General features: G+C 37.2%; 1 protein-coding gene across 5 annotated transcripts in view; it reads left to right on the forward strand.

Moving 5' to 3' along the window:
- Window positions 1–23: 23 nt before the first annotated feature.
- The window catches only part of BRD1 (bromodomain containing 1), a 55,957-nt gene continuing 33,535 nt past the window's right edge, over window positions 24–22,445 (forward strand). For 3 of the 5 annotated variants that reach the window (XM_027639665.1, XM_027639666.1, XM_027639667.1), the window contains exons 1-2: window positions 4,657–6,037; window positions 18,149–18,305. In XM_027639665.1, the coding sequence (XP_027495466.1) occupies window positions 4,671–6,037; window positions 18,149–18,305 (1,524 nt within the window). In that variant the 5' untranslated portion in view covers window positions 4,657–4,670. Of the gene's footprint in view, window positions 346–1,046; window positions 1,217–4,656; window positions 6,038–18,148; window positions 18,306–22,445 lie in introns of those variants that run through there. The other 2 variants (XM_027639663.1, XM_027639664.1) reach the window with 2 other exon arrangements.

The raw sequence follows: 22,445 nt of genomic DNA on the forward strand, positions 1-22,445 counted from the left end.
CTCCCCCCCGTCGGCGCAGCGCTGTGGTGAAGCCGCATTGTTTGTGCCGCGGGGGGAGGGGAGCCGCTCAGCCCCGGGAGCCGAGCGCCGAGCCCGCAGCCGGACGGCGACCCGCGCCGCGCCTCACGAATGCGCCGCGCCCGGCGGCAGCAGCAGCCCCGCACCCAGCGCCGGGTGTCCGCCGCGGGCAGCGCGGCCCTCGCAGCGCCCGCTCGCCCGCCCGCGGCTGCCGGACGCGGGGCCAGGCGGCAGCACCGGCGGGGCCTCCGCCATTAACCCGGCCGAGCGTCGGCCGCAGCGGCGGAGAGGGAGGTCTGTCAGCCGCGCCTCGGCGGCTCCCACAGCGTGAGTGCGGCCGGGCGGACGGCGGAGCTGGCGGGCGGGGGGCTGCGGGGCCGGGAGCCGGCGGGTCCCTCCGTGGCGGGACGGGAGAGCGGCGTGGGGGGAAGAGCGAGGCGGGATGGGCACGGCACTCCGGGATGGGAAAGGGGAGGGCGGGCCGGCGGGGAGGCGAGCGGAGCGCAGCGGGCTGGGGGAGGGAGGGAGGAGGGCGCCGCTGGAGCTGTTTTGTCAGCCGCCATATTTGTGGGCCGAGTATTTTCGCGGCGGGGAGGGAGTGACTGTTGGGAAGGGCTGGAGATGATGGGCCCGGGCAGGAACCATCCTGCTGGGGGCCGGGAGGGGGGAGCGCCGCGCCGGGCAGGAACCATCGGCGCGGAGGGGAGGGAGCGCTGGAGGCTCCCTGGGCGTGGGCAGGAAGTGTTGGCGCGGCACCGGCGAAGGCGGGCCCGGGGGCGTGGGCACCGCGCGCGGGCGGCGGGATCCCGGGATGGCTGCGGGATCCCGGGATGGCTGCGGGGCCTGGCGTCGGCGGGCTCTATCCACCGGCCCGGCGGAGAGCGGCTCCGGTGGCCCCGCGTCTCTCGGCCGTCCCCGGGCCGGCTCGCTGGGCTCCCTGAGCCTCGCTCCGTGCCGCGCCCGGGGGGTATCGCTCGGGGGTCACTCCTGCTGTGCGGCTGGAGCGGTGGGTGGTGTCTGCCCCAAGTGCGAGTAAGCACGGTGTGCTTACCGTCCCTCATTGTCTGGGTTTAAAGAGCATTCCTGTGTCTTTCTCTTTTTAATGGTCTGCATGAAAGTGCCCATTGAGAATGGAATTCCCTTTTCCATTGAGCAGGGGATCCAGGGACCAAAGGCAATTTATTTGAAGAGGAGGAAGGTAACTAGGATAGAAACTGGTAATCAAAAAGTTTATGTTATCGTGCTTTTTGTGTTTAGCTATCCTGCACCTTAATAGTTTGGTTTTTTTTTTGTTTGGTTTTTTTTTTTGCCTCATGCCACACGAAATAGCTGTCTTTATGTACTTTTGTTGATGGTGAGGGAGAACGTCTGCTAGTGACTTACTTCCCAAGAAGCTGATGTAATTCTAAGAGAGGAAGGCTGTGGATAACTTTCTTGGTTTATATCCTGCAGTCTTTGAGTCATAAGAGGCAGAAAAGTGCTTATAGAAGTGCATTGATACAATATTGTTTGCAGTTAGTGTGGTATCTTTGTTAATATTGAATGGAAACTTTTTCAAACTTAAATCCATGGTGATTTCTGTCGATCTACAGGATACTGGGAGGAGGGAGAAAGATACCTGATAATTACTTAGGAGAAACAAACCAGAAGTGGTCACAGCACCAGGAAGTGTTTGGACAATATGCAGAGGCATCTGGTGTGACTCTTGGGGATGGTCCTGTGCAGGGCCAGGAGTTGGACTCAATGATCCTTGTGGGTGCCTTCCAACTCAGCATATTCTGTGATTCTGTGAATTTGCTATGCAGAAATATAGTCTTAATCTGGAGTATTGCAAACGTTTGCAAACAGAAGGATTTTGAAGAAACAAAACACTACTTTGGCTTCCAGGGCATTTTTTACACTAAATTTGCGTGGAATTTGTCCAGAGAACTACCAATTCCAATTCTGTGTGCAGTGCATTGTATTTGTAGGGTATCCATTCTGAGTTTAGCTGAGGTTTAATTTTTTTCCTAGTTTGGCTGTGTTTACTGTTCAGTGTTTGCAGGAAAGATGCTTAGTTGCTAGCCCAATCATCTTTTATCATTCTGGTTCATACAGTTTATTTGACTTTTGCAACAGCAGTCCTAAATATTTAAGCAGGAATGCTTATATTTTTGAGTATTTTCTTCCTGTTCTTAGTGTCTACTTGAAGCCATGCTTAAAAATCTTGTGAACCGAGTGGGTTGGAGAGCTTGGAAACTGAGCATTAATGTGTTTTTCTGTGGTACTGGGCTAAGATAAATAGGATGGACAAGTTACACATGTTTTTGATTTCTAAAGGTCACCTCTTGTCCCTTCCTTGGTATTGTTTTCAGGAGCCGCTATGAACAGATACACAACCAGCTAAGATGTAGAAAGGGGCATTAAAAATATCAAAACAGACTTTCACATCTAGACAGAATTGAAATGCAATTATATGAGGTAAACATGATATAACCTATCTGTTTTCTCTGATTGGTGAGTAAAGACATATAAAATGAATCCATTCTGATCTGTAGTAAGTTGCTGTACCTTGACACATCAGTGTGTTTTAGATGAAGAATCCGTCATTATTTACTCACAGTAATAAACAAATCCGAGTCTTTGTATTACCTTTGAGTATGTATTTATTACCTCTGAATTATAAAATCTGTATGGAAACTGGGAACTAACTTTTAATGTCCATTAAATTATCAGTATGTTTTTGTTTTTAGTCATTGGACCTTCTATGGCAGCATTAGTGGTTTAAACTTTTTTCTGCAGTTAAGAAATCAGCATGATTGTATCCTGTGTTATTTTACAGAATTTAATTATTAAATATTTCTTCCAAACTTGTTTGAAAAGGTGGAACCTTCATCTTTTGTTTATATAGAGCAGATCAGAGATCTGTCTTGATTAAGCACTGTTGTCTGTTTTTATGCTATAAAAATAAGTAAGAGTTAAGAATTGTTTGTATAAAAGTCAGATCTATGAGCAACACTGTTGCCAATTCACATTGAGAATGCAAGGTCAGTTTGTGAGAGCAGGGAGATCCTCTCAGGAGCTAGTCTTAGGGTTAGCTGCTTAAATTGTTTAGTCTTCCTATAAAAGGAGTTCCGTCAGTACTTTGGAGGTGAATCTTTAAGATTGGCATCGTAGACTAAGGAAAAGACAGATGACCTGGAGTAGTTCTTGTTGTTCCATTGCTTGCCATTTTCTTCCTTGAAATAGATACACTAGCCTTCAACAATAGTTGTGTTTTGATCTCTGTATTTCTCTGCTATTTTGGCGATACATGTTAACAATAGCTGTGTTATTTTAACTAATATGCAGCACTGACTCAAAGTGCAGAGTTGAAACAGTGAGGCCCTATTAATACTTTAAGGCAGTGATTAAAGGTTGTGGGTTTTTTCTGCAGCTGAGGTTGAATGATGCTATTTATTAATGATTTATTGAGAAGAAGGAAGGAGTGGTATAGAATTTTTTACTTGACCTTATCAGTCAAGCTTATAATTATTATAATATTTTTGCAAATGTTTGCTAGTTTATAATTATTATAATTAATACAATATTTTCAACTCTCATATGAGAAAACCCACACACATTGTGAAGATGTCAAAAGGCAGAAGTATGGAAGCTTTTAATTTAGAAATTTTGTGACCAAAATTCTTACTTGTCTGGGAAGTTATCTTTTTGTATGGTATGTGATCTTTTTGCAATAGGTCATAAACTTGAAAACTGTGTTAAAGAGCTTGGGACTGGATTTAAAGAGAGGAGGCTTTTATCTATCCTGTTGATCTGAGAACAGCTCTTGAAGAATCTGTTGAGGGAGAAGGGTGTGTGTACCTGCATACTTAAAAACAGGGAGCACATTTTGGCTCTAAGTCAAATTTGCTTAACAGGTGGAATATTTCCTAGTTGCACTCCATACTGCACCATATTGGGCACTGCAAGTTCGATTATGTTCTTGTCACGTTATGAAGAATAATAGACTCACTAAGGATTGTGGAAAGTTAAAAAAAGTAAAGGACTGTCAAACTGCATACTTGCCAAATTCAGAAGTATGTGCATTTTTCTAGCTTTAAGTATAGGTGTAGTAATTATAATAGTAGACAATGTGGCTGTTCTAAATTGCACTGGAAAAAAATTAGTGGAAAAACTTGGTTTTCTTTCACAATTGCATTAGTTCTTTTGAAGGGAGGTCTGGAGGAAGTAATCTGTACCTGTTGAAGAAATTTCCTAACTGCAGGCACCCTTAAGGTATTAGGAAATACTGTATTAAAGGTTTTCTTATAGGGTAACAAATGCCAGATTTTTTTTATCTGTGACACTTCTGAAATGCTTTGTTCTCATGCAGCAATCTTGCAGATAGCACTTTTGTAAGATTTTTGCAGCAAGGATTTTGTATAGCTGTGTTTACTCAGAGAAGCTGTTATTTAGAAGATCAATTGATCATTAGGTTAAATTTGTACAAAGCAGTGTGAGCAGTCCTGTTGAGTAACAGTGACAGTCTTTTGGTTTTGTTTCTTTTTAATTGAGTAGATATATTGGGGGCTATAGAACTGAAGGGTTTTTTTCCTTGCTACGTATTTTAATATGATTGTTTGGAGTTCATAATATTAACTGTTGCTCTAATTTTAGGTAAACATTACCAAATGAGGAGAAAAGGAAGATGCCATCGAGTATCGGCAGCCAGGCATTCTTCTTCCCCATGCAGTATTAAACACTCCCCCACACGAGAAACCTTGACATATGCTCAAGCTCAAAGGATGGTTGAAATAGAAATTGAAGGTCGCCTGCACAGGATCAGTATCTTCGATCCTTTAGAGATTATATTAGAAGATGATCTTACTGCCCAGGAAATGAGTGAATGCAACAGCAATAAAGAAAATAGTGAAAGACCACCAGTTTGTCTAAGAAGCAAGCGGCATAAAAATAACAAAGTGAAAAAGAAAAATGAAGCTCTTCCGAGCTCGCATGGTATACCTGCTACAACAGCTCCTCTTCCAGAACCAAAAGTACGGATTGTTGAATACAGTCCCCCTTCGGCTCCTCGGAGACCTCCAGTTTATTACAAATTCATTGAGAAGTCAGCAGAAGAACTTGATAATGAAGTTGAGTATGACATGGATGAAGAAGATTATGCATGGTTAGAATTGATAAATGATAAGCGGAAAAGTGATGGAGTGTCAGTTGTTTCACAAAATATGTTTGAATTCCTTATGGATAGGTTTGAAAAAGAGTCCTATTGTGAGAACCAAAAACAGGGTGATCATCAGTCTTTAATTGATGAAGATGCAGTGTGTTGTATATGCATGGATGGTGAATGTCAGAACAGCAATGTGATCCTGTTTTGTGATATGTGTAATTTAGCAGTACATCAGGAATGCTATGGGGTGCCATATATACCTGAGGGCCAGTGGCTCTGCAGACACTGTTTGCAGTCCCGCTCTCGACCTGTAGACTGTGTGCTGTGCCCAAACAAGGGAGGTGCCTTTAAAAAGACTGATGATGATCGTTGGGGACACGTGGTGTGTGCTTTGTGGATTCCAGAAGTTGGATTTGCCAATACAGTTTTTATTGAGCCAATTGATGGTGTCAGGAACATTCCCCCAGCCAGATGGAAGTTAACATGCTACCTCTGTAAACAGAAAGGTGTTGGTGCCTGCATCCAGTGCCACAAAGCAAACTGCTATACTGCATTCCATGTGACGTGTGCTCAAAAGGCCGGTCTGTATATGAAAATGGAACCTGTGAAAGAACTAACTGGCAGTGGAACAACATTCTCTGTGAAAAAGACTGCCTATTGTGATGTACATACTCCACCAGGTTGCACACGGAGACCTCTGAATATTTATGGAGAAGCTGAAATCAAAAACGGTGTTTGTAGAAAGGAGGGATCAGTCAGAACTGCTAGGTCTACATCAAAAGTCAGAAAAAAGACAAAAAAAGCCAAGAAAACAGTGGTTGAACCCTGTACAGTTATGCCAACAGTATCTGCTCCTTATATCCCCCCCCAGAGGTAAGCAAACTATGCAAGCGAGAAACCTTTACTTAAGTGTCTGCTTGATTTTAAACAGTGCTTTTAGATGCCGACTTGAAGTTTTTGTACATTTCTTTCTCAGAGGATTAGTGTTAATTATGTACGTTGTACTTTGATGGAGTTGCATTCAAAATGCAGTAACTTCCTCAGAGAAATTAAATTAGTAAGTGATCAAGTGGTCTGTCTTGTCCTCAGAAATCCTTTTCTTTTTTCTTTGTCAGAGCAAGTCATATTGTGTATTCAGTTGTCATTCACTGTACTTTGGAGAATTAACCACTGAATTCAGAATAGCAGATGTTAAAATATATTAAAAAATATTAAAAAGACCAACCAAGTTCAAGGTTAATTTTACCTGTAGTTTTGGAATATGAACTTTTTTTTCTAATTTAAGAGCCCCAAAATGAAAATTACATGTGTGTCTCTACATTTTGAATCCTGTTCATCTCACCTAAATTAAGTTTGAACTTATCCTGTAAGGTCTATATGTAACTGGGGCAAAAAACCTTCAAGAAAGTATTTTCCTGTGGGGCAGAATAAGTTCTCAGGACTCTTTCTGAAAATTTGTATTTTTCTTTTTGCAAATGCAATAGTGTTAATCAAGTTTTGAATGAATTTGGTAACTTGCAGACTTTTTGAAGAAAAATTAGCAAGTATGTGATGGTAAGTTAGTTACTTAATGTAGTCATAGAACCTGAAATGTTCAATGATGCTATCAAACATCTGTCATGTAACTTCAGTGAAATGCTCATGTTACAACAAAAATTAATTAATGCATTTGACAGTTTTAATACTAATCGTGTCTTTGCTTGCAAAATTATACTTCATAAGGAGTATTAGTGTGTCTTTTGCAGTTCTTCCAGGAGTTTTTTTATCTGAGTGCGAATATAAGCCATGAACACCAGAACTGAAATTGCTTTTCACATTTAACATGCTGTGTTTTTGTATTTTAACAGTTGTGATCAGGGAGCTGGCAGATGGCTCTAGATTTGATGTGGTTGGTGATGTGACTCACCAGAAAGCAGGGATGTCGCAAGTTATGTGTTCATAAGTAATAACAGAATTGGGGTAGAAACTAAGGTTTTAATATCTTTATTTCAGGAGTTGAAAAATTCAACATAAACTTCAGTTATCTGTATCTTAATTTAAAAGAACACTAGCATCTGTCTTTCAGAATTCTTTCTGTTAATCTGAATTAATGCATTTCAACAGTGGAAACAATTTGCACCTGGGATTTGAGCAATGACAGAAGTCTCTGTGGTAGAAAGGTACAGTTTTGGCTTTTCTGAATGTTTGAGACATAATATACTTGGACTGAGAAAGGCAAAATTGGACTATTGGGACAAAAAACAAATTTGTTTTTCTGGAGTATTTGATTTTTTCCCTAGCACTTACAACATCAATGTATTTGTTTACCCCTTGAATTTAATTCTTAGTAATTTAAGAACAGTCATTTGGAAAGTTTCTCAAAACAGGCACCACTTCCATGTGGAGGCTCATTTGCATTCAGAGTGACAGGACTCTGAATGCAAAGGCAATGAGGGCTTTTAAAATAATGCAAGTAAACTATGCCTTTTAAATAGCTGACTCACAAGTCTCAGATGGTGGACAATTATAGCTGGTTTAATTAATCTAAATAAGTACATGTTTTGAGACAGCAGTCCTTTCCTGTAAGAAGTTTTGTTAACGTAAGAAGCTATTGACTGACTTTGACAAAAAGCTCCCAGGTGGTGCTTACAAACATCAGATTCATTGCACTGTTCTCTGTTATGATTTGCTTGGTAAAATGATATATTTATTTAGTGATGCACTGCAGCAAAGCTGAAGTTGACAGTAGGCAACTAATACTGCTATTTAAACAGGAACTGTTGTCCGTGGAAGGGGGGAGTTGGTGTAAAAGAATTTGACTTTATCTTAATTAGTACAGTCCCAATTGATAATTTAGTGTGGTTTTGTTTTGATTTTTTTAAGACAATATAAGGAAGATCATGAGCTAAGAGTTGAGGATTAGAATGTATGTTCTCAGTTGTGCCTGTGGCAGTTCTTCCCATTAGTAAATTTTAAAACAACCAGACTAAAAATATTTTACCTTCAGTTTGATTTTTTTTTTTTAATGGTGTCATTAGATGCCAGGAACAGAAATACCAAGACTTTTTTTTTTTTTTAATTACTAAATTTCTTTTCAAGACTACAGAGAGGTTCAGCTTTCTTCTATCTATGCTTATTTTCATATTTCTCAAAACAAGTCTAGTTCCTGTACTTTTATGTCAGATGTGTAAAAAATGTTCACAGTTTAAAGCTATTTTAAAGTTGAGCTTTATTATAAATCACTTGTCTTCAGCTGAGGGAGACCCTTACTTAAGTACTCATTATAGTGTGAGCATGCTTAGTTTTAGATAACTGATACCTGATACCTGAATTAAAAGCAAAACAGCAATAGGCATATTAAAAGAAAAAGTGATTATGGTGCAGAGCCAAATCTCAATTGTCTAGTTTTTTTTAGCTGTCCTTCTTTTTAATTTTTTTCTTTTTCCCTTTAGGAAACACTACTGTATCTGTAGGAGTTAAATACATACCCATAAACTAATAAAGAATTACGTGGATCAGTTTACAGCAGTCTTCATTTAAATGATCCCTGTTCTCTAATCTTTTTTAATATGCTTTTTTTCCCTTGGAGCTGAAGCATGATTTGTCTTTTCAAAGATTTCAAGGAAGAGCAATTAAGGTCTTTATATTACCAGAGAAGAAATGTATACACTCAGTATTTAATCACTAGTACTTTTTTCCTGAAGAATTTAATATTAATGTTTTCAGCATCTGTTGAAATTGAGACACATGTGGAGATGTTTGGTTTACTTTCTTAATCATTAATAACTAGGCTATATGTCTCCTTAGCATATTGCTGGCTCTTCAGAGTTGGTAGTTGGAAAAGTATACAAATGTGAAGATCATAGTGATCTTCAAATACTTGGTAGATGTAGCCCCCGAGCACACCTGGTGAAGCTTGAGGAAAACCATCTTCCCATTTATATTTAGTTTAAGGTAGAATGTTCATGTGCTGTTTCCTTTCCCAGGCAGTGAGTGACTATTATATGAAAGACTGGGTATTTTAATAACATCGTCTTTAATAATTCTGTTTTCCAAAACACTTATCTTAAAGTTCAGGATGTGTTAAAAAGACTACTGTAGAACAACATACTTCATAATTCCTGCAGAATTTTTGTAGCTCATGAATTTCTGTTTACCTTTAGGTCAGATTTCTATACTACTGCCTTGAATGATTTTGACCAGAATTTCTTACACAGATGTCATACTCTAAGCTTTTGGCTGTTAAATTACATAGACAGTGTCACTCTGTAGGTCATTTATAATCTATATAGCCTCTCAGACTTTCATCTGTGGACTACTGATTTAAGAGTGTACAATCAGAAGCTGCTGACCATGATAGGAGATGAATGCTTGCTTCCCATCTCTTTTTTTTTTATTTTTAAAGTTTATTTATTTTTAATGCTGGTTCTATTCTGTCCTGTTACCTAGGTTTTTTAGAAAGCCTATACCCGAGTGTCTACTTCCAAACGTGCAGTAGGTCATGTTAGAGCCTTAAGGTGGCTTCAGGTTTCAGTGCTGTCAATGCTGACCTGTAACTCGCTTAGCACTTGTAGTATATACGTAGGATGTACATGAGATCTTCTGACTTTAAAATGTGCTGCTTCTTTACTAGGAAATTCCATTTAATTTTTGCTGAAATATAGAACTGTTCAAGGTTGTTGCTTACATCTTTTACATTACAATACTGCTTGTATTCATCAGCTTTTTTTATTGTTTAAAGACAGAAATGAACTTAGACTAAAAGTCACGTTTCCTGCAGGACAGAACAGCTGTGCTGTGTGGGGAGGAGGATGGGGAAGGACTTTCTCAAGCTATCCCTCTGTATGAGAGGGACAGACAGTACCTGCACTTCTTGGCAAATGGTGGTGAGAAAAGTGTCCTCCCACTAGCTAGTTTGGCTGAACAAAGTGGCAAATTTGTTCTGGCAGTGTGGTATTCCTACAGGTGATGTGTAATGGTTGAATTTTACCTAGTTGATAGATTATTTTTTTTCCTAAAAGAATGCTAGAAGCATTTAATTTTGATTGCAGGTCCAGATTTGACTTCTAGGGTTGACTTGCCAATTTAAATCTAGCTTCTTGTCTGTCTCAGTTGTCTTATACTGACTCTTTGCTCTTTTCTTGTGGATTTTTTTTCTTTCTCATCGGTGTTCTTTATAACTGTTACCTTATTCAGGGAGCAGAATGGATACACAAACCAAAAAGGTTACAGTGTTACCTGGGAAAACTATCTGTTTTTTCCTGGTTTGGAGTGCTTGATTTTTTAGTACAAATAGCATTGTTTTTCTGTAGTCTCTTGATCTTATGTGTCAAGAGGCATTTAAAATGTGTTCACCTGTTTGCAAAGCCAGTGTCAATATCCATGTTCTTAAAAAATGCTGTGACACTATGATATTGTGACTCTATACCTGGGGGAAAATAGAATGTGCTGTAAAATACTTAATCTTCAATATTTTCAAAATATACACAGATACCGTGTGATCTGTGCAAGTATTACTGTTAAGTGGAAGCTGATATTTTAAAGTATATAAACATTTACTTTCATCTTTAGTTTCTGTTTCTACATGAAATATTTGAAATTAAGAAAGTATTTGAAATGCAATACTTGTACAGACAGCAAAAAACAAGCAAAAAAGCCCTGCTTTCATAAGAAGTAGGAACACTGTAGGTTATTGCATCAGGTGTGTTGCATCATAATATTAGAAGATAATTAAAAGGTTGTTATGAAAGTAGGTAAGTAGTAGCAGACAACTGAGAGCAAAAATTACTGAGACTCTTACAGAAATGTTCTCAGCTGTCTTTACAAATCAACATTTATGTTGTGCACATTAATCGATTATGTTGGCCTTTGCTTTTATTAGAAAGCGTATTGCTCCTGGTAGTAAAACTGGATTTCTGTCACTGTGTGTTTCAAGGCAGAATCAGTATTTTCTTTTGGTTTATAATTTATCTAGTTGAACTATCCTGAACTTTCTCACCAAGTAATTAAATGTAATCTTGCTACATCAACGGAGGAATCTTGACTGTCTCTAAAATGAAGTATGGACCAAGAAAAAAAAAACAACAACAGAAACTGATGAAATGAAATATAAGGCAAAAGGAACATTACAAAGTCTTTGGGACACTGTTAGTCTGCATTCACAGATGATGCTTCATAATCATATATGTGGCTTGTGGATTCTTTTGGAGATCTTTTAAATGTTTTTTGGGTACTGTGTTTTGGAGGTTTTTATACATTTAGAAAGTTTTTAAGTAGAGGAAAAGAATAAGAAATTCTGCTTAAAATTCAGCATAAAAAAGCCATTGAAAAATACTGCTAGAGCCAGCACTGCAAAGAAATTGGAAGCTGAATAAATCCAGATTAATGTCTGTTAGCTGTTTATCCTTGACTTTACATGTATGTATACATTCACGAAACTATATGAAAATACTTATTTTAATTCCAGGGGTGCATGATGTGTGACTGTACCTAATACTTAGGTGATAGAATCACCTGGATGAAGTGGGAAGGGATGCTCACAGTTCTAATCTACTTATCTTTCTTGTCAGATTGTTTGACTTTGAAACTTTTGTTTTACATGTAGAAACTACTGCTGATGTCATCTTGATCTCTTTGCTTAAATAAAAAAAAAAATAATATTCCCTAAATCAAGAAAAGAGCTACTGTGGTGTTCAGTAATTTTGCCTCAGTGGCATTTTATTTATTTTGAAACTGGTTTGTCTTGACTCTGGTTGGCTTATTAAATAGGGATTAATTAATATGCTTGAAAAAGTATAAGTTATTTAGTGAGTTGTAAAAGTAGATCTTGATTTGGAGTAAAAATAATAGTATATATCTGGTATTAAAAGTCACGTGGTTGATGTCTGAGGGGTGATTCCTCTCCCCCACCCTGGAAAAAAAATAAAAAACCAGTGCTGTCTCATATTTAAATATGACCTTTTTATAAAATAGATATAGGAATATGCTGTACATGTAGTTTTTTTTGTTCTTCTCTTTATTTTACATGTACAGGGCAAAGAAGCTTAAAACAGATTAATACATTAGTTCTGTAAGGCACATCGTTAGTATTCTAGAGGGTTTGGTCTGCAATGATTATATATGTGATAATGCATTTATGAAGATGAGATTTGAGTGATTTTATTTTTCAGAGCTTCTGAGTTTCACCAGTTGTGTGAGTTTATATTTGATTTTTTTGTTTGGTGGCAATTAAAGGGAATTGTGTCTTGTGCTATACAAAAACATAATTTTCAGAGTGTATCGTCTGAAGAACTGTCTCCTGGCAGGTTTTTTTTCAATGGTCAAATTACAGAGTGCACAAAAATTAATAGATAAATACTGACTTTTCTTTTATTACAGAACAGAAGGTGATTTTTAGTTAATACATCTGATGTGAATTTAGCATTTTGATATTAGATTTTGGAATCATGTCTGGTTATGATTACTACAAAAAAAAGAAGTAAAGGAAAATATTTTGAGTAATTTTAAGGAAAAGTCATTATAGATGTATAGGAAGTGACAGAAGTAAATTACACATGTGATTTTCTGAGAAGAAGTTTCCAGTGTGACAGGGTGTGGGGGTTTTTGCATCGTTTTTGGTTTGGATATTTTTGTTGTTGTTTGTTTGTTTGTTATTGTTTTGGGTTTTTTCCCTTATCCAAAGATTTGGAACATCAGAAATGTAATTATTAGAATAGGAACAAGGTAACCTGTTATAACTAACAGAGATTTGACTGAAATAACACAGCATTTTCTTCCTTCTTCAGTGTTCTACTTTTGCTGTCCAAACAAAATTTTACAAGCTGTTTGCTCGAGAAAAAAACATAAATGTTTCACAGTCATGTGAAGCAAGACAAAGTGCTTCCTACATGCTCACTCAAAGTCAAATACTATTTAAATACTAGTAAATGTGGAATAAAGAATAACAGCCTGGATGGACTTTCAGGCTTCAGAAGATGTATCAGTAGATAAAATATTGGACTCTCACTTAGCCTAGCACAGAAAGGCAAAATCAATAGCTAGAGTTTTAAAATATACAGACAAAAAGGAATAAAATCTGGAAAGTAGTTATAATAAGGAAAGTGTGTATTTTTTACGTGGGGATTCCGCAGACTTGTGTTACCTAGAAGTTTAAATGAAATCTTTTTCAGTCTGTTCAGGAGTTGATATGTACCCTGTTGGGTACATAGCTGACTTCTGCTCAGTACAAAAGGAGTGTTATCCTTTTTCAAAAGGAAATAAAGACATGCAAATGGATTCTGATTTTTACAGTTATTCATTTATATGTGTTGTCTTTAAAGTTGATCAGAACAGTTTGTTGTTTTTATTTATTTATTTTTAAGTTGATGTAGTTTTATTTTTTATTGAGAGATGGGATAACAAAACTGTATGTCTTCACTGTTTAAAAGAAAAAAACAGTATATTAAAAGGTGAGTTTGGCAGCTGCTGCCAAAGGTTTTCCATGGCAAGAGTAGGGAGAGTTTCATCTGTCCAAGCAGGCTTTCTGATCTTCAGAAGCTGGAGCTAGGAGGAATAGTTGGTAAGGCTCCAGAATTAATTCCAATTTCCCAAATAAATTCTTCCATAGCTTGTTATTGTGTTTTTCTGCTACATGTCATTGGAATTACTATACTTGTTTGTAGATAATTTTTGTGTCTTTCCTACTTCCTCTGAGTCTTGGTATTTGTGGAACTTTGCTGAGCAAGGCTTGAAAATGCAAGTGTTCTGGAAACTTAGTTTACTTTGTTGAAATCTGTTCAATTTAGTTGGTTTTTTTTTTTTTTACAATTTGTTCTGCTGGTTTTTTGGAAGTGTATCTGCAATCTTTGTTTGGGAAAATAGGAATATTTTATTTGCTCAGTTAAGTAGAACATAATTGGATTGTTTATAGGTATTACCATAGGTCAAGAGAAGCGGGTATTTTAGTGATACTGAATGAAATTTAGGAGTATTATACAGTTTTGGTGTCTTGCATGTACGTTTAGTACTACTGTACTGAATAAAGGAAGATGAAAAATAACAAACGGATGGAACTGGAGGCTCAAGACAAGTACTGTAATTACAATACAAGGTTTAGTTCATGTTTAAAAATTGGTTTTAATGGGTATTTGATCTTAGTGTGGGTGTCTGATTTATACAGATTTTCCTATTAAGTTCCTTGTGCTTGAATTACTACAGTAATGCTGTCAAAATCACATAGTTGGTCAAGGAAATGTTCCCTCCAATTTATGTTTCAAAAACCAAAGAATAGAGAGATGTTATAGAAATATTCATGTATTGTAATACTAAAACAGTAGCTGTGGGGTTAAAAAACACGTATGGTCTGTGGAGTGGTTAGGGATGATTAATAGAAATGTGGCTGATTATCTTTCATTTGCTTTCTTAAGTTAAACTGCCACATTTTTAGTTACCAAAAACACTGGTTTCACTTTTCCCTGTAACCATTTGCCATAGTTGCCCCAGGGACATATGACTGAAACTGGGAGAGGAAGGTAGTCATGAGTTGAAGAATAAAAGCTGTGAGATTGGTGATGTGAGAAAAGCACATCTCTTAGACTGACAAAAATTATTCTATGCATTTATATAAAAGGTGAGGAAACAAGAACTGAGTAACACATTCAGCTCTCTCAGTGCATTGACCAGTGTATATCACCCCTTTACAGGATAGATTATCCATCGAATGTCTCCATGTGAGCAGGAGACTGTAGGCATTATTTGAAAGGTTCAGTTGAAAAAAGACCTTTCCCTGTTTAAAGACAAGCAGGGAATTGTACAATATCCCCAGATCATGTTTGTAGTGCACACCAGTGTTTTACAGTCGGATACAGGCAGGGCTGGGGAAGGGAAGTAAAACTGGCTTTCTCAGTTGGCTGTGGCATGAATAAAACAATTCTGAAAAATGTGTTGACACCTGTGTAGTTTTGGTATGTAGCTCTGAAAAAAGGAAAAGAAGAGTGGGTATGACTGTTACTGCCAAAACATCAAAAGGCTACAGTGGTCATCAGCTTGAAGCCTAATGCTTCTTTTATGAGAACCAGTTATATAGCAGCAGTTACTGAATTTCATGGGAACACAGGCACCTTTTTAAGAATTTTATAATTCCTCTATCAATGTACTTCATTTTAAATCATTGGTAAGTTGAGGGAAAATTATGTTTTTCTACCAGTACTTTAGGTGTACTTGACTTGCCATTAGAAATTTAAACAATACCGAAAGCTGTTCTCTGCTGATGTGCTTATACTGGGAAAAGGTTCAAGGGCAGATGGATACCTTAGAAAAAAAATTACTTTGCTGAGGTGTTTTGTGTAGTTTTCAGAGGTGCCTTAAGTTCTATAAGCCTTGCCTCTGCATGGGACATTTGTCAGCGTAGTGTTGCAATTAATCCTGTCCTGCGCAAGTCAGATCCTGGATTGCAAAATGATAAAGTCTTCAAACAGCTCTCCCTTACCTGCTCTTCAGTAATGTGTGGGGGGGGGGGGGGGGGGGAAAGGAAGTGAAATGTGCAGCAAACTCTGTTAGGGATGGGAACTTCAAAATCGGTACTCGGGGTGTGCTACTTCTAGGGTTCTACAGCTGTATTGCGTGTCATAATTTAAAGCCTTTGGGACAGTAAAAGTCTACTTGGAAGTATCAAATTAAGCAAAAACAGGATTGAAAAACTGTGATACAGTTACTGGTTGTTAGGGTCTAACAGCAGATGTAACTTCCTCATTACATCAGTAAGTTCATAGTGTAGAGGCTCTGTAGATACCTGCCATGTGAAGTGTCTCAGACCTTTGTATTTTGAGAAGTATGTTTCCACTATCTAAATGGAATAAGAACAGCCATTATTTGGTTTTATTTGGAGGGAAGGCAGAGAGGAGTAGTTTCTAACACCTTGTTAAGTAGTTTCTGTACTCCGAATTACCTTATGTTTATTTGTAATTTTCAAATTGGAGAGTATCTGCTGTGAACATCTTTCATATGCTTATTTTAGCACTTTACTATTATAATTATCTATGAATAGATCAGTTCATTATGTGAATGGGCAAATGTACTTTAAGCTGTAGTGAAAGATGTTTGCTTAGTCTTGCCACATCAGATGGGCATGAAGCCAAGGCACTTTTCTTCGTGTTATGATTCTCTGATCTTTCCAAATCGGTTTGTATTTGGCTGTGCTTTTTTTGACTTGGTTCAGTAGGTTTTACTGTTTCCAAGAGATGTGAAAGTAATTACTTGATTTTGATTGCATTCCATAATTAATTGTAATTAGGTTGTTTGAAGTTTAATATGGTCACATCTGTTCTGCATTGAGTAAATCTTTTTGGAGCCTGTATCTACCCTCCAGTGAAAGACTTACAAGACAGTCTCAAGTCCATCTGCAGGCTTTCTAAGCTTTAAACTAAAATTTTTTAAGAGTACCTAACTGGCATAGTTATTAATTGAAAAAACAATGTCACTGAGGAACCGAAAGACACAGTGGCATTGCATTTTGAGGAAAACCTCTGTTGGTTCTGCTTTTACCCATTGATGACTGAAAGCTCTGTAGCCACAGTTAGTGTAGCGCTGAGTAGACCTATTGCACCTTATCTTCTACACAGCTCACAAAAACCCCCCAGGGATGGATGACTTCTGGTGAACTCAGGGTAGACTCACTTGTCTGTCTGAAAAATATTTAGGTTTCCCAGACATTCTTAAAAATCATTTCACCCAAGGTTTACTTACAACTTGACATTTTGTTTAGGTATTTGACTACTTTACTTTCATCCTTACCTGCAAAACTGTTTTATTCCTAATATTAAAAGGGAAAAAGCAGCAAAATACGAGTATGTGATACCTGATAATCCCTCTACTACTGATTGTAGAGTTTTGCTGTGGGTAGTAATATACTGAGTGAAGAATTAACAGATTTTATTGTTATTATCTTTTCTGTAACTGTTTTACATCAGCTCTCTCTCCAACTCACCCTTGTCCCCAAATGAATGAACAATCTCTCTAACAATAAAGGTGATTGGTGCCTTGGGGCATCTCGTGTTAATTTTGCAAGGGCTGCCACCGATAACGAATACCTGAATTATCATACATAACCACTAACGTTTTTTGACTTTGTTTTGGTTGTGATTTCAAGATACTGTAGGCACAGAGGGGTGAAGATCTGTTCCAGATAAACTTTTTCTTTTAATGTATATTTTGAGAGGCCAGTGTCATGTGTGAGACTTGGACATTTTAACATGTCATTATTTGAAAAATAAGAGTCAATATTGTTGTGTGTGATGTTCATATAGCACTCTCCTAGAGTATTTGTAAATGAGTATATGCAAACAGTATTTGCATTTGTTAAAAAGAAGCTTGGAGAAAATATTGATTGATCTTGATAGTTTGCTTAACTATCATCCTCACTTGTGTCTTTTCTGTGTGCTGTTTTCATCATATGTATAGGATAAAATAATAACTGTTCTTGTGTTTTACATTTTCTGTTCTGTTTATTTGTCAAAAAATTGATATTAATAGATGAGTAATACAAGCCTTTTGCTGCATGTTTTTATGTAAACAGTTTGAAGACATATGTCTTTAAAATAAACTACTAATTCTTTGTGTAGATGGCAACAAATGATCTGAAGACTTTCATAGTGATTTAGAGCTTTATTTCTGATTTTATTTTCAATAGGAAAACTATTCTGAAATGTATATGAAGTTTTATTCTCAACCCTTATCTGGGATTGATCTTCAAATAATGATCATGAAAAAATTGATTCCCATTTACTTTATAAAGTACCCTAATATATTTGGTAGAAAATACGGTGTCAAGGAGATGTATTTGATTGTAGTTTACTGCTCAGAAATAATTGTGCTGGAAGGCATGTTATTGAAAGAAATTAGTAACATCGTGATTACTTCTGGTTTTACAGTTTTTATATATTTGATGTTTAACTTCTATACTTGATGTATAGACAAATATGTTTTATGCTTTGCTGTGAAAAATACAATATCGGTTTTTCCATGTTTTAGATTAAATAAGATTATGAATCAGGTGGCCATTCAGCGAAAGAAGCATTTTGTTGAACGAGTGCACAGTTACTGGTTGCTTAAAAGACTGTCTAGGAATGGTGTTCCACTGTTGAGAAGGCTGCAGTCCAGTTTACAGTCACAAAGAAACACACAACAGGTACGTGACATACTTTTTACTTATAAGTAAAAAATTAACTAGGAAGTAAAAACTTTCTCTTATTCAGGACTGAGCAAATTATTTACCTTATTCTGAAGTGATATTACCTAGATTGGCAGTCGGGAATTATCTAATACTTTTTAATTTGTGACATATTAAAAAAAATTGTGTAGATTTTTCTTTTGTTTTACTTAAATGTTTCACAAAAATACTGTCATCAAAACTGTCATAATACCATTATGTTTTGACTAGTGTTGTGGTTTTCTGTAACTCATTACTCAATGTGCTGTGAGTTAGATAAGAAAAAAGTTATTTTGAATTCATCAAAAGGTGCAATGCATATGTCATGTTTGACACTTGAAAAAAACAGGTAAAGGGTTAGACAGCTAGTTTACGGTTTTCAAATTCAGATCCTTATTGCCCACCGTATTCAGTAATAAGAGAACAAAGGGCAAGTTGTTGATGAAATTCAAAGACGTATTTCAGCTTTTAGTTTCACCTTTGACACAACTGTGGGATTGTAGACAAGCATAAATGTGTGCTGATACATTGTTCCAGTAGGACCATCCTAGCTACAATATGTCTGGATTGGTTATAAAGTTGTACACACTTACCAGTCAAGTGCTGAAAAACATGAAAGCAGTGACTCCAGGTATTCTATTGTTTTGATTTCAAGTCTCTGGGTAGCTTAAAAAATAATTAAGACTCCTGAATTGTGTCTATAGGTCCGTGTGTGTAGACCTTGAAATGCTGATGCATCATGTTATGGAGCATCCTGGTTACCTTTTTGTAACTGAATGGAATGTGTAGTTGGCTGTGTTCTTTCCATTCTCCGAGTGTTGTTCTTGTAGAATAGCCTCTAAAACTTAGGAATTAATTTTATAATAATTTGCTTGTATTAAATTGAGATTCTCCCCTGTTTAAAGCTGAACTGTTATTTTTGTTAGAATTGTATTTCTATTTGCTGATTAAGTCATTATTGATGTTATAAAAATACCATGGTCAACACTGCTTCCTGATTATTTGATTATTTGATCAGTCACATTTGTGTGTATCTATTTTTTTAGCTTTTCATGTGAAAAACTAATTAATAATTCCTAGAACAAATGAGGTTGAAAAGGACCTCTGGAAGTCATCTGGTACAAACCTCCTTCTAAGCAGGGCCACTTAGAACAGGTTGCCCAGCACCACGTGCTGCTGGCTTTTGAATATCTTCTTAAGGGTGGGAACTCCACAATGTCCCTGGACAGCCTGTGCCAGTGCTTGGTCACCTTCTCAGTTTAAAAAAAAAAAAAAAAAAAGATAAGTGTTTCTGATGTCCATTCTTACTTTGTGCCCATTGCTTCTTGCACTGTCACTGGGCACCACTGAAGGGAGCCTGGCTCCATCTTCCCTACAGGTATCTTTGTGCATTGGTGAGATTTCTACCCCCCTGAGCCTTTTCTCCTCCAGGCTAAACAGTCCCAACTCTCTCAGCCTTTCCTCATAGCTGGGATTCTCAAATTCCATTTAGGTGTATTCCTTTTAGGTGGAATTAAACTTTGAATATAAGTTGACCACTTGTTTATCTTTTTTCATTGCTTCTGTATTTCTCCATTTTGATACTATGTTTTGGGTTGTAATTTCTGTAAAATAATTTTATATTCTAATTTTAATCTTTGATTAGTGTTTTACTTCTACATGAGAAATTACTGTTCTGAAGAGTGGAACCTGGCAGTTACCTAAAAATAGTTGAAATTGATTTATTCAGAAAATAAACTTCTTTTTAAATGAGCTCGAGTCCCTAAAAATAGTAGTCAAGCACAGAAATGTAGGGCTGTTATGGCAGTATAGAACTAGACCATTGTTATTGTCTGAAAAAATTAGACATGCTAGTTGGTCTTTGGGAAGTATGTTTTATACTGAGATGACATGCAACTGTCTGCAACATTTCTAAATATTTAAATAGTCACTACCACAATAAAACGATTATTGTTGTTGATGTTTGATTAAAATAAAATAGGCCTTACATAGGACCTGTTTAAAATTCTATTGCCTGTTTACACTTCGGGACAAACACTATTTCTTTATTTTCTTTTTTAAATTTAGAATGATTCTTAAGTAAGGAAATAATGAAATAAGGAAATAAATAGCTTCTAATTTATTTTCTAAATAAATTCTAAGCTATTTATATTTGTCTATTAAAAATTGGGGCACTTCTGAGGCTATTCTTTTGAAAAGAAAGAAGAAAGTTTCAAGCTGAGCTGAATGTTAAATGATTCTGTTGATGAAAAATGTGTAGGTAGTGCTTTTCAGTGAGTAGCAAGTTTCCTGTGTATGACATTGTGTCTTCTCCATAGCACCTTCAATATGTATTTATTAAAACAGTCATAACTGCAAAGCATTTAGTGCATTAGTCATCTTTGTTACCCTGAAGTATAAACCAAATTATAATCAAGACCTTAATAAACAACTGTGGCATGGCTGTTGTGAGAGCACCTCAGAATTTTTGAGATAGAGATGATTGTTTTGTTTATTTCAATCCAGATGGGAAAATTATTTTTATTTTATGTGAGAGGTCAGAATATCAAGAAACCTAAATAGGCTTTCAGTCAATTAAAGAAACATAAACACTGATGTAATATAGATACAGAGCAGATTGTTTTTATTGTTATTTAAACTGAAAAGAAATCTTACGAGGAACCAAAACCCTGAAAATGGTTTCAAGAGGCCTGGTGGAATGGGGGTTTGATCCCTTCTCTTTGTTTACTAGAACAAATTTGACAAAGGGAGAGGCTTTTGTGATTTATATTTACTTCCAAATAAATGTGTTCCAGAGCTCAGTGCTCTGATATGCTTTTGAAGGTGATGTTTATATCAACTAAGAGTTCTAAACCAGGAGAGAAGGTCTTGGGGTATATACACTGCCTCACCATGTGCAGGAGCTGCACATTTTCTGAGAGAATGTTTTATACTGTCACTTCTCTCTCCACCTAGAAATTCAGGAAAGGTATTGGAATACTCCTAATAAATTTATGTCCCCATTGTTTTAGCTTTTTTTCTGTACTTAAAAAATGCTCAAATAAAAATATGGCATGAAATGTAAGTGTAGAAGCCTGTTGCTGCTGTAGTGACGTTGGTTGAAAGGTGAAATTAGGAGAAATAAAGTAGAAGGTGCTGGTGAGTTAAGACCATACCTGCACTGAAGATTTCAGTAAAAACACAAGTTGCAACCAATTAAATGTTTTTGACTGATTGGCATACAAGTGCCAGCAGAGGGTCTTAATAAAAGTAACTGTATTGCTCAAGGTCCAGTTTCATCACTAGAATTCTATTTTTGTTTGGCTTATATTAAGTTACAGTCTCTGTAAGGAGTGAGGCTGTTCTGGTGTATTGACATCCAGAATAAGGAGGGATGTGTTGCTACAGTATTCCTGATAGCATGCAGAGAGACTCGTAGCATATTCCTGGTGAGACCATTTCTCACTTGATGCGTGTTCTGTGTGTAGACTTAAAAGTGTTTCCCTTTTCCCTTAGTATTCATAAATGTTTAAGTATTAGCTTTGCTAGATAATACTATGTTCAGCAAGAACTAAGTCCATCAGAAAATCATAGAATCAAAGAATTGGTTGGGAGGGACCTTAAAGATCCTAACTCCAACTCCCCTGCCATGGGCAAGGAAACCTTTCTCTAGACCAGGTTGCTCAATGCCCCATCCAAACTGGCCTTGAAAACTACCAGGGGTGGGGTATCCACAGGTTCTCTGGGCAACCTGTTCCAGTGCCTCACTACCCCCACATTAAAGAATTTCTTCTTAATATCTAACTTAAATTTCTCTTCTTTCAGTTTGAACTCAGTATTCCTTGTCCTATCAGTACAGTTCCTGATTAAGAATCCTTCTCTGAAACAAGAGTTTCTTTGTAAATTTTTCTTGTGTCATTAGCCAGATGAAACTTCCTGGCTTTCAGGACAGTTATGGGAAGAAAGACTTGGAAGAAGATGAACTCTTTACCAGAAAGTTATTGGAAACTTTCTGTGTCAGAAAGCTAAAAGTTTTGAGATAAACTCTTTCTATCTTAAGTTTTTACTGACTGGGTGTTGGAAACCAGTGCTCTTTTCAGCTTGCCTGGATCTTTTAATTTAATTAAGGTTTATGTTGTA

This window comes from Corapipo altera, unplaced genomic scaffold, assembly GCF_003945725.1.
Source record: "Corapipo altera isolate COAL_440 unplaced genomic scaffold, ASM394572v1 1b, whole genome shotgun sequence".
NCBI classification, from domain to species: domain Eukaryota; kingdom Metazoa; phylum Chordata; class Aves; order Passeriformes; family Pipridae; genus Corapipo; species Corapipo altera.